This window comes from Ranitomeya variabilis, chromosome 1, assembly GCF_051348905.1.
Source record: "Ranitomeya variabilis isolate aRanVar5 chromosome 1, aRanVar5.hap1, whole genome shotgun sequence".
Classification (NCBI taxonomy): Eukaryota; Metazoa; Chordata; class Amphibia; order Anura; family Dendrobatidae; genus Ranitomeya; species Ranitomeya variabilis.
In genome coordinates, this window is record NC_135232.1 from 1,165,813,406 (window position 1) to 1,165,824,567 (window position 11,162).

The 11,162-nt window shown below is 54.8% G+C and overlaps 1 protein-coding gene across 7 annotated transcripts in view; it reads right to left on the bottom strand.

Annotated features, from left to right (window-relative positions):
- The window catches only part of MOGS (mannosyl-oligosaccharide glucosidase), a 36,513-nt gene extending 25,577 nt beyond the window's left edge, over nucleotides 1-10,936 (bottom strand). The window contains exons 1-4 of one of the 7 annotated variants that reach the window (XM_077280461.1): nucleotides 10,798-10,936; nucleotides 10,227-10,556; nucleotides 4,918-5,135; nucleotides 4,651-4,835 (exon numbers count right to left, since the gene is read on the bottom strand). In XM_077280461.1, the coding sequence (XP_077136576.1) occupies nucleotides 4,651-4,835; nucleotides 4,918-5,135; nucleotides 10,227-10,556; nucleotides 10,798-10,891 (827 nt within the window). In that variant the 5' untranslated portion in view covers nucleotides 10,892-10,936. The other 6 variants (XM_077280463.1, XM_077280462.1, XM_077280465.1 and 3 more) reach the window with 6 other exon arrangements.
- Between the last annotated feature and the right edge of the window lie 226 nt (nucleotides 10,937-11,162).

Here is an 11,162-nt window from a genome sequence, read left to right on the forward strand (position 1 = left end):
ACAAGCGAACACATCGCTGGATCGCTGTCACACACAACGATCCAGCGATGTCAGCGGGTGATCAAGCGACGAAAGAAAGTTCCAAACGATCTGCTACGACGTACGATTCTCAGCAGGGTCCCTGATCGCTGCTACGTGTCAGACACTGCGATATCGTATGGATATCGCTAGAACGTCACGAATCGTACCGTCGTAGCGATGGAAATTTCACTGTGTGACGGTACCCTAACGGGTGATGACTTATTAGACTGACCGTCATTTGGACCAACCATTTAGGAAAATCCGAGACAAATGTCATTTGCATAATAATTTGGTACATGGTATAAGGCTATGGATTCTTTAGAGCACACAGGGTTCCAACTTATTCAAGTTTTAAGCTTTAATAGAAAAGGTACAGTGCTTACAATAAAAGGTAAAAAAATATGGAAATAAAAAGTGACATACAAATATGCAAAAACAGTGGTAAAATAAAAGGGAGAAAAACGTATAGAAATATCTAGACTTTGCAGTCTGGCATTCTGCTCCCTGGGGGGGTGATGACTGTGGAATGGCTCACCGCAGCTTGGCTGCCCCTCACTGTGAACAGCTTTCTATGTGTACAGGCCGAATTAAGGGTACCGTCACACAGTACCGTTTACATCGCTACGACGGCACGATTCGTGACGTCGCAGCGTCGTATGATTATCGCTCCAGCGTCGTTTACTGCGGTCACACGTTGCAATCACGGCGCTGGAGCGATGCCGAAGTCCCCGGGTAACCAGGGTAAACATCGGGTAACTAAGGGCAGGGCCGCGCTTAGTAACCCGATGTTTACCGTGGTTACCAGCGTAAAAGTAAAAAAAAAAAAAAACAGTACATACTCACCATCTGATGTCCGTCAGGTCCCTTGCCGTCTGCTTCCTGCTCTGACTGAGATCCGGCCGTACAGTGAGAGCAGAGTGCAGCGGCGACGTCACCGCTGTGATCTGCTCTCACTTTCCGGCCGGCAGACAGTCAGAGCGGAAAGCAGACTGCAAGGGACCTGACGGACATCAGATGGTGAGTATGTACTGTTTGGTTTTTTTTACTTTTACGCTGGTAACCAGGGTAAACATCGGGTTACTAAGCGCGGCCCTGCGCTTAGTAACCCGATGTTTACCCTGGTTACCAGCGAACACATCGCTGGATCGCTGTCACACACAACGATCCAGCGATGACAGCGGGAGATCCAGCAACGAAAGAAAGTTTCAAACGATCTGCTACGACGTACGATTCTCAGCAGGATCCCTGATCGCTGCTGCGTGTCAGACACTGCGAGATCGTAACGATATCGCTAGAACGTCACGAATCGTACCGTCGTAGCGATGGAAATGCCACTGTGTGAAGGTACCCTTAGAGAGTCGACCTGGGGGTGACATTTCTAGAGCAGCCTCTCAGGTAAATACTCTAAGGCTATGTGCACACGTTGCGGATTAGGCTTAGGAATTTCTGGTGCGGATTCTGTGTCTCCTGGCAGAAAATGCACCTGCAGTTTTTTGTGCGTTTTTGCTGCGGTTTTTACCCCTGCGGTTTTCTATAATGGAGTGGGTACAAAAACGCTGCAGATTCACAAAAAAGAAGTGACATGCTACTTCTTTTAAACCGCATCGTTTCCGCTGCGGATTTTCCGCAAAGTGTGCACAGCATTTTTTTTCTCATTCATTTACATTGTACTGTAAATCAATTGCGGATCCGCAGCAAATCCGCAACGTGTGCACACAGCCTAATCCTTGGTTTGGGACTGGATCCTGGCTACTTAACAATGAATACATTATTTTCTTTTGAACACTCTTTGTGTGATCTCTCTTTCTCTCTTAGGCCATGTTCACACTTTGCGGTTTTTACCGCGGACCCGTGGCGATTTTGATGCTGCGGGTCCGCAGCAGTTTCCATTGCATTTACATTTACATGTAAACCCTATGGAAACCGCAAACCGCTGTGCACATGCTGCGGGAAAAACCGCACAGAAACGCAGCGGTTTACAACCCGCAGCATGTCACTTCTTTGTGCAGAATCGCTGCGATTCTGCACACATAGAAATGCATTGATCCGCTTACTTTCCGCATGGGGCTGTGCCCACGATGCGGGAAGTAAGCGGATAATGTGCGGGTGGTACCCGGGGTGGAGGAGAGGAGGCTCACCTCCAGGCCCTGGGAAGCCTAAATAGTGTAAAAAAAAAATAATTAAAAAAAAAAATAATGATATACTCACCTCTCAGCGCTGCACGCGGCCGGCCAGTATCAGTGTTGGTGTGCGAGCAGGGCCTGCGGTGACGTCACGAAGGTCCTTCTCGGCACAGCATCTTTGGAACCGGAGCGCCGCGTGCAGCGCCGAGGAGATCCGGACATCAGAGGGTGAGTATAACCAATTTTTATTATTTTTATCATTACTATTGATGCTGCATATTGCTGCATATGCAGCATCAATAGTATAGGAGTAAACCCGCAGCGGAAACCGCGGAACAAACCGCGATAAATCTGCAGGGATAACCGCAGCGGTTTTGCCCTGCAGATTTATCAATTCCGCTGCAGGAGAACCCGCTGGAGAACCACTGACAGTCAGTGCAGGAAGCTGACGGCGGGGGACGTGACAGACATCGGAATGTGAGTATGTGTTTTTTTTTTAACTTTTACAATGGTAACCAGGGTAAATATCGGGTTACTAAGCGCGGCCCTGTGCTTAGTAACCCGATATTTACCCTGGTTACAAGCGAACACATCGCTGGATCAGCATCACACACACCGATCCAGCGATGACAGCGGGTGATCAGCGACCAAAAAAGGTCCTGATCATTCCCATCGGCCAACGATCTCCCAGCAGGGGCCTGATCGTTGGTCGCTGTCACACATAACGAGATCGTTAGCGGGATCTTTGCTACGTCACAAAAAAGCAACGATATCGTTAACGAAATCGTTATGTGTGAAGGTACCTTTAGGCTGCGGTCACACGGTCAGTATTTGGTCAGCATTTTACATCAGTATTTGTAGCCAAAACCCGGAGTGGGTGATAAATGCAGAAGTGGAGCAGATGTTTGTATTATACTTTCCTCTAATTGTTCCACTCCGGGTTTTGGCTACAAATACTGATGTAAAATACTGACCACATACTGACCGTGTGACGGCAGCCATAGAGTAAATATACATTGTCTGTATAAGGCCATGTGCACACGTTCAGGATTGTTAGCGTTTTTTTCGCGTTTTTTCGCTATAAAAACGTGATAAAAACGCGAAAAAAAACGCTTACATAAGCCTCCTATTATTTACAGGGTATTCCGCATTTTTGGTGCAAATGTTGCGATTTTTTCCGCGAAAAAATCGCATAGCGGAAAAAAAAGCAACATGTTCATTAAAAATGCGGAATTGCAGGGATTCCGCACACGTAGGGGTCCATTGATCTGCTTGCTTCCCGCACGGGGCTGTGCACACCATGCGGGAAGTAAGCAGATTATATGCGGTTGGTACCCAGGGTGGAGGAGAGGAGACTCTCCTCCACGCACTGGGCACCATATAAGTGGTCAAAAAATAAGAAATAAAATAATAAACAGTCCTATACTCACCCTCGATGTCTTGCCGCCTCCTCGCACGCTGCCGTTCGGTTTCTGTACCTGGTGTGCGCTGAAGGACCTCGCCGAATGACGTCACTGTCCTGTGATTGGTCGTGAGCGGTCATGTGACCGCTCACGTGACCGTGACGTCACGGGAGGTCCTGTGCGCACAGACCAGCTATACGGAACGGACGCCGGTGAGATGTCTGGGTGAGTATAAGCATTTTTTTATTTTTTTTATTATTTTTAAACATTCTATCTTTTACTATAGATGCGGCATAGGCAGCATCTATAGTAAAAAGTTGGTCACACTTGTCAAACGCTATGTTTGACAAGTGTGACCAACCTGTCAGTCAGTTTTCCAAGCGATGCTACAGATCGCAGGGAAAACTTTAGCATTCTGCAAGCTAATTACGCTTGCAGAATGCTAAAAAAACGCGAAAAAAACGGAAAAAAACCGCAAAAAAAAAAATGCGGATTTCTTGCAGAAAATTTCCGGTTTTCTTCAGGAATTTTCTGCAAGAAATCCGCAACGTGTGCACATACCCTAAATCTGCATTGTCTGTTCACAGGAGTCAGAAGGTGTGAAGTGTCTCCTCAGCAAGGCCCCCTGGGGTGACTGGAGCCTTTCTCAGGATAACAGAAAGCTGGAGTCTCAGGACAGATGTGAATTCTGCTGCTCATGCACACGCACACACACACACACACACACACACACACACACACACACACACACACACACACACACACACACACACACATATATATACTTCACTACATGTACTCATACACCCAGACATATATATACACTTCACTACATACTGTAATAAAAGTTTGGTTCGGAGGCTTTGTACACCAGGTGCTTTCTGCGGTGTCTCAGGGGTTAATGATCTCCATTATATGGCCCCTGTATGTTGGTTCTACAAAGAAGAACCCAGGGATTTTACAGGGGTGTGTAGACTTTTTATACGCAGGGTAGAGGGGGTTAGGTCAGGCCAGTGCACACTGTGCACACAAGCCCCTGTAGATGTGAGGAGTGCGGGCATGCTGGGCGGTGTAGTTCCACATCTACATACAGGACCACTCACCTTATCTGTCCCCCGGCGCCCCCTTCGGGTTTGGGAAGGTGGATGTGAAAACTCCCCAGCTCCTCAGATGTTCCCGTCACCAGGCTCAGGCGATCTCGGCCGTCCAGGTGAGGCGTCAGCGAGCCCTGCCCGTCTGTGGCCACATAGAACAGGATGGACACCAGCCGTGCGGGGGACGACACATCCTGGATGGGGGAGAGGAGGTCAGTAAGTAGCTCTGCGCACAGCACCCGGCACATGTTGTCACCAGTGTAATGGTTTCCTCACATCGGGGGTCCCCACTATCCTCCAGCTCCAGTCTCCGCCATGTTGCCCTCCAGGTCTCTTCACAACCTCCGTCCGCAGGGTGAAACCAGAGTCTTTAATCTCCTGGATGCCAAAGTGGAGTCCATCGTGCATCAGCCACCCGTACCGTGCCAGACCATCGCCCTGCTCACAGGTGTGGCGGAGAGACGGGGCCCCCGACTGCGAGAGCCACATCAGCCCTGCAAGAAGCACAGGAGACGCTATACAGGGGAGCCAGGGACGGGCGGCAGGTTATATATGGGGGCGGTATATTATATATGGGGGTGGTATATTATATATGGGGGTAGTATATGACACAGACGGGGCGGCAGATTATATATGGGGCGGTGATTATATATGGGGGTGGTATATTATATATGGGGGTGGTATATTATATATGGGGGTAGTATATTATATATGGGGGTGGTATATGACACAGACGGGGCGGCAGATTATATATGGGGGTGGTATATGACAGACGGGCGGTGTATACGACACAGACGAGGCGGTGATTATATATGGGGGTGGTATATTATATATGGGGGTGGTATATTATACAGACGGGAGAGCGGCACATTATACAGATGGGGCGGGAGATTATATATGGGGGTGGTATATTATATATGGGGGTGGTATATTATACAGACAGGAGAGCGGCACGTTATACAGACGGGGCGGTATATTATATATGGGGGCGGTATATTATACAGACAGGAGAGGGGCACGTTATACAGACGGGGCGGTATATTATATATGGGGGTGGTATATTATACAGACAGGAGAGCGGCACGTTATACAGACGGGGCGGTATATTATATATGGGGGTGGTATATTATACAGACGGGGCGGCAGATTATATATGGGGCGGTGATTATATATGGGGGTGGTATATTATATATGGGGGTGGTATATGACAGACGGGGCGGCAGATTATATATGGGGGTGGTATATTATATATGGGGGTGGTATATTATACAGACGGGAGAGCGGCACATTATACAGATGGGGCGGCAGATTATATATGGGGGTGGTATATTATATATGGGGGTGGTATATTATACAGACAGGAGAGGGGCACGTTATACAGACGGGGCGGTATATTATACGGACGGAGGGGTGTATTATATATTATACAGGGGGCGGTATATTATACAGACAGGAGAGCGGCACGTTATACAGACGGGGCGGTATATTATATATGGGGGTGGTATATTATACAGACAGGAGAGCGGCACGTTACACAGACGGGGCGGTATATTATACGGACGGAGGGGTGTAGTATATAGTATACAGGGCGGTATATTATACAGATGGGGTAGTGTAACATATGTATTATATGTGGGTGGGCGGTATATTATATGGGGGAAGGGGGGGTACACTGCACATTATCACATGTCACCACTCTCCACATTTCACCCCCAGTAGACCTGCAGCCGGTACGTACCCCAGAAGAGTGCAGGAGCTCATGTTGGGGGGTGTATTACATTGGGGGGCGATATATTATGTATGGGGAGTTGGCGGTATAGTATATAGAGGGGGGCTACACTGCATATTACCACCGGAGCCAACCCCCTGCCAGCTCTGTGTCCTCATCCCCAGGTAGACCTGCAGCCGGTACGTTCCCCCAAACAACGGAGCCCAAGTCAGGGGGATGTATTACATAAGGGGGCGGTATATTATACATGGTGGGGAGTGTATTATAAACGGGGGGGAACAGATCACCTGTCACCACCCCTGTAAAGAACAGCGGGGGCGGTATATTATGGAAGGGGAGTGTACTGTATATGGGGGAGGTATATTATATGGTATGTCCCCCAAAACAGCACGGTGGTGGGACTCAGGTTAGGGGGCGGTAAATTACATGGGGGGCTCCCTGCACACGTCACCTGTCACCACCCCCCTCGGGCTCCGCGTCTTCATCCCCAGGTACACCTGTGGCCGGTACGTCCCCCAGTACAGCGCGGTGTCGGTGTATACGGGGGGCGGTGCGCTGTATACGGGGGGCGGGGCGCTGTATACGGGGGACGGTGTATTATACGGGGGGCTCCTGCAGACGTCACCTGTCACCACCCCCCGCCGGCTCCGCGTCTTCATCCCCAGGTACACCTGCGGCCGGTACGTCCCCCAGTACAGCGCGGTGTCGGTGTACACTGTATATGGGGGGGGGCAGGGCGCTGTATACGGGGGGCGGTGTATTATACGGGGGGCTCCTGCAGACGTCACCTGTCACCACCCCCCGCCGGCTCCGCGTCTTCATCCCCAGGTACACCTGCGGCCGGTACGTCCCCCAGTACAGCGCGGTGTCGGTGTACACTGTATATGGGGGGGCAGGGCGCTGTATATGGGGGGCAGTGTATTATACGGGGGGGCTCCCTGCACACGTCACCGGTCACCACCCCCCGCCGGCTCCGCGTCTTCATCCCCAGGTACACCTGCGGCCGGTACGTCCCCCAGTACAGCGCGGGGTCGGTGTATACTGTATACGGGGGGCGGTGCGCTGTATACGGGGGGCGGTGTATTATATTGTATACGGGGGGCGGTGCGCTGTATACGGGGGGCGGTGTATTACACGGGGGGCTCCTGCACACGTCACCTGTCACCACCCCCCGCCGGCTCCGCGTCTTCATCCCCAGGTACACCTGCGGCCGGTACGTCCCCCAGTACAGCGCGGTGTCGGTGTACACTGTATATGGGGGGGGCAGGGCGCTGTATACGGGGGGCGGTGTATTATACGGGGGGCTCCTGCAGACGTCACCTGTCACCACCCCCCGCCGGCTCCGCGTCTTCATCCCCAGGTACACCTGCGGCCGGTACGTCCCCCAGTACAGCGCGGGGTCGGTGTATACTGTATACGGGGGGCGGTGTATTATATTGTATACGGGGGGCGGTGCGCTGTATACGGGGGGCGGTGTATTACACGGGGGGCTCCTGCACACGTCACCTGTCACCACCCCCCGCCGGCTCCGCGTCTTCATCCCCAGGTACACCTGCGGCCGGTACGTCCCCCAGTACAGCGCGGGGTCGGTGTACACTGTATATGGGGGGCCGTGTATTATACGGGGGGCGGTGCGCTGTATACGGGGGGCGGTGTACACTGTATACGGGGGGCGGTGTATTATATTGTATACGGGGGTCGGTGCGCTGTATACGGGGGGCGGTGTATTATATTGTATACGGGGGTCGGTGCGCTGTATACGGGGGGCGGTGTATTATACGGGGGGCGGTGTATTATACGGGGGGCTCCTGCACACGTCACCTGTCACCACCCCCCGCCGGCTCCGCGTCTTCATCCCCAGGTACACCTGCGGCCGGTACGTCCCCCAGTACAGCGCGGGGTCGGTGTATACTGTATACGGGGGGCGGTGTATTATATTGTATACGGGGGGCGGTGCGCTGTATACGGGGGGCGGTGTATTACACGGGGGGCTCCTGCACACGTCACCTGTCACCACCCCCCGCCGGCTCCGCGTCTTCATCCCCAGGTACACCTGCGGCCGGTACGTCCCCCAGTACAGCGCGGGGTCGGTGTACACTGTATATGGGGGGCCGTGTATTATACGGGGGGCGGTGCGCTGTATACGGGGGGCGGTGTACACTGTATACGGGGGGCGGTGTATTATATTGTATACGGGGGTCGGTGCGCTGTATACGGGGGGCGGTGTATTATATTGTATACGGGGGTCGGTGCGCTGTATACGGGGGGCGGTGTATTATACGGGGGGCGGTGTATTATACGGGGGGCTCCTGCACACGTCACCTGTCACCACCCCCCGCCGGCTCCGCGTCTTCATCCCCAGGTACACCTGCGGCCGGTACGTCCCCCAGTACAGCGCGGGGTCGGTGTACACTGTATATGGGGGGCCGTGTATTATACGGGGGGCGGTGCGCTGTATACGGGGGGCGGTGTATTATACTGTATACGGGGGTCGGTGCGCTGTATACGGGGGGCGGTGTATTATACGGGGGGCTCCCTGCACACGTCACCTGTCACCACCCCCCTCGGGCTCCGCGTCTTCATCCCCAGGTACACCTGTGGCCGGTACGTCCCCCAGTACAGCGCGGTGTCGGTGTATACGGGGGGCGGTGCGCTGTATACGGGGGGCGGTGTATTATACGGGGGGCTCCTGCACACCTCACCTGTCACCACCCCCCGCCGGCTCCGCGTCTTCATCCCCAGGTACACCTGCGGCCGGTACGTCCCCCAGTACAGCGCGGGGTCGGTGTATACTGTATACGGGGGGCAGGGTGCTGTATACGGGGGGCGGTGTATTACACGGGGGGCTCCTGCACACCTCACCTGTCACCACCCCCCGCCGGCTCCGCGTCTTCATCCCCAGGTACACCTGCGGCCGGTACGTCCCCCAGTACAGCGCGGGGTCGGTGTACACTGTATATGGGGGGCCGTGTATTATACGGGGGGCGGTGCGCTGTATACGGGGGGCGGTGTACACTGTATACGGGGGGCGGTGTATTATATTGTATACGGGGGTCGGTGCGCTGTATACGGGGGGCGGTGTATTATATTGTATACGGGGGTCGGTGCGCTGTATACGGGGGGCGGTGTATTATACGGGGGGCGGTGTATTATACGGGGGGCTCCTGCACACGTCACCTGTCACCACCCCCCGCCGGCTCCGCGTCTTCATCCCCAGGTACACCTGCGGCCGGTACGTCCCCCAGTACAGCGCGGGGTCGGTGTACACTGTATATGGGGGGCCGTGTATTATACGGGGGGCGGTGCGCTGTATACGGGGGGCGGTGTATTATACTGTATACGGGGGTCGGTGCGCTGTATACGGGGGGCGGTGTATTATACGGGGGGCTCCCTGCACACGTCACCTGTCACCACCCCCCTCGGGCTCCGCGTCTTCATCCCCAGGTACACCTGTGGCCGGTACGTCCCCCAGTACAGCGCGGTGTCGGTGTATACGGGGGGCGGTGCGCTGTATACGGGGGGCGGTGTATTATACGGGGGGCTCCTGCACACCTCACCTGTCACCACCCCCCGCCGGCTCCGCGTCTTCATCCCCAGGTACACCTGCGGCCGGTACGTCCCCCAGTACAGCGCGGGGTCGGTGTATACTGTATACGGGGGGCAGGGTGCTGTATACGGGGGGCGGTGTATTACACGGGGGGCTCCTGCACACCTCACCTGTCACCACCCCCCGCCGGCTCCGCGTCTTCATCCCCAGGTACACCTGCGGCCGGTACGTCCCCCAGTACAGCGCGGGGTCGGTGTACACTGTATATGGGGGGCCGTGTATTATACGGGGGGCTCCTGCACACGTCACCTGTCACCACCCCCTGCCGGCTCCGCGTCTTCATCCCCAGGTACACCTGCGGCCGGTACGTCCCCCAGTACAGCGCGGGGTCGGTGTCGGAGAGCTCGGGGCCGCCCTCCGGGCTCAGCAGCGGGGCCCCCGGGTGCAGGGCCGCCACCTTCCCCTCCAGGCTCCACCTCCGGTACCGGCTGTACCCGAACGCCCCGATCGCCAGCAGCGCAGACAGCACGGCCAGCGGCAGCACGCGGCTCTGCTCCGGGGGTCTCGGCGCCCGCCTGGGGGGCGGGGGACGACCCTCACTGCCGCCATGACGCCTCCGATCCCGGCTCATCCTGAGACCTGCAGGAAAACAGAACGGTGAGGACCCGCGGAGGACCACAACCCCCAGCAGACCTTACTCTGCAGCAGACCTTACTCTGCCGCACACGGCCGGAGCCGTCACCAGCCCGAGAGCTGCGGTCGGTTGGTCGGTCTCCATCGGCCGATCCCTCTCTACACTAGAGACCGGAGCAGACACAATGGTGAGCGACCCCAGAGACCGGAGCTGTTGCCAGGTAACCAGCACCCAGCTGTAACTTACCGCCCGCCGCGCTTCCTGATTGGCTGAGCGGAAGTCGGAAGTGACATGGAACACGTGGAGAAAATCCCGGAAACATGCAGGTGCTGGACGCCATTTTTGTACTCTCGGAAGTCGTATGTGAAGACCTCTCTACGTGCCGTACGTGACGCTGTCAGCTTTTGCACATGCGCATAAGTGTTCGCTTTTTCCTTTTCTCCATTACAAGGCGCCAAATGATCATAGAACAGCGGGAGGGGCGAAGCCTGAGGCAGTGACGTCATGTGACACGAGGATTAATGCGAGGTCTGGAGCGTCGGAGGATGAGAGCGAGGTCCGGAGCGTCGGAGGATGGACACGAGGTCCGGAGCGTCAGAGGATGGACACGA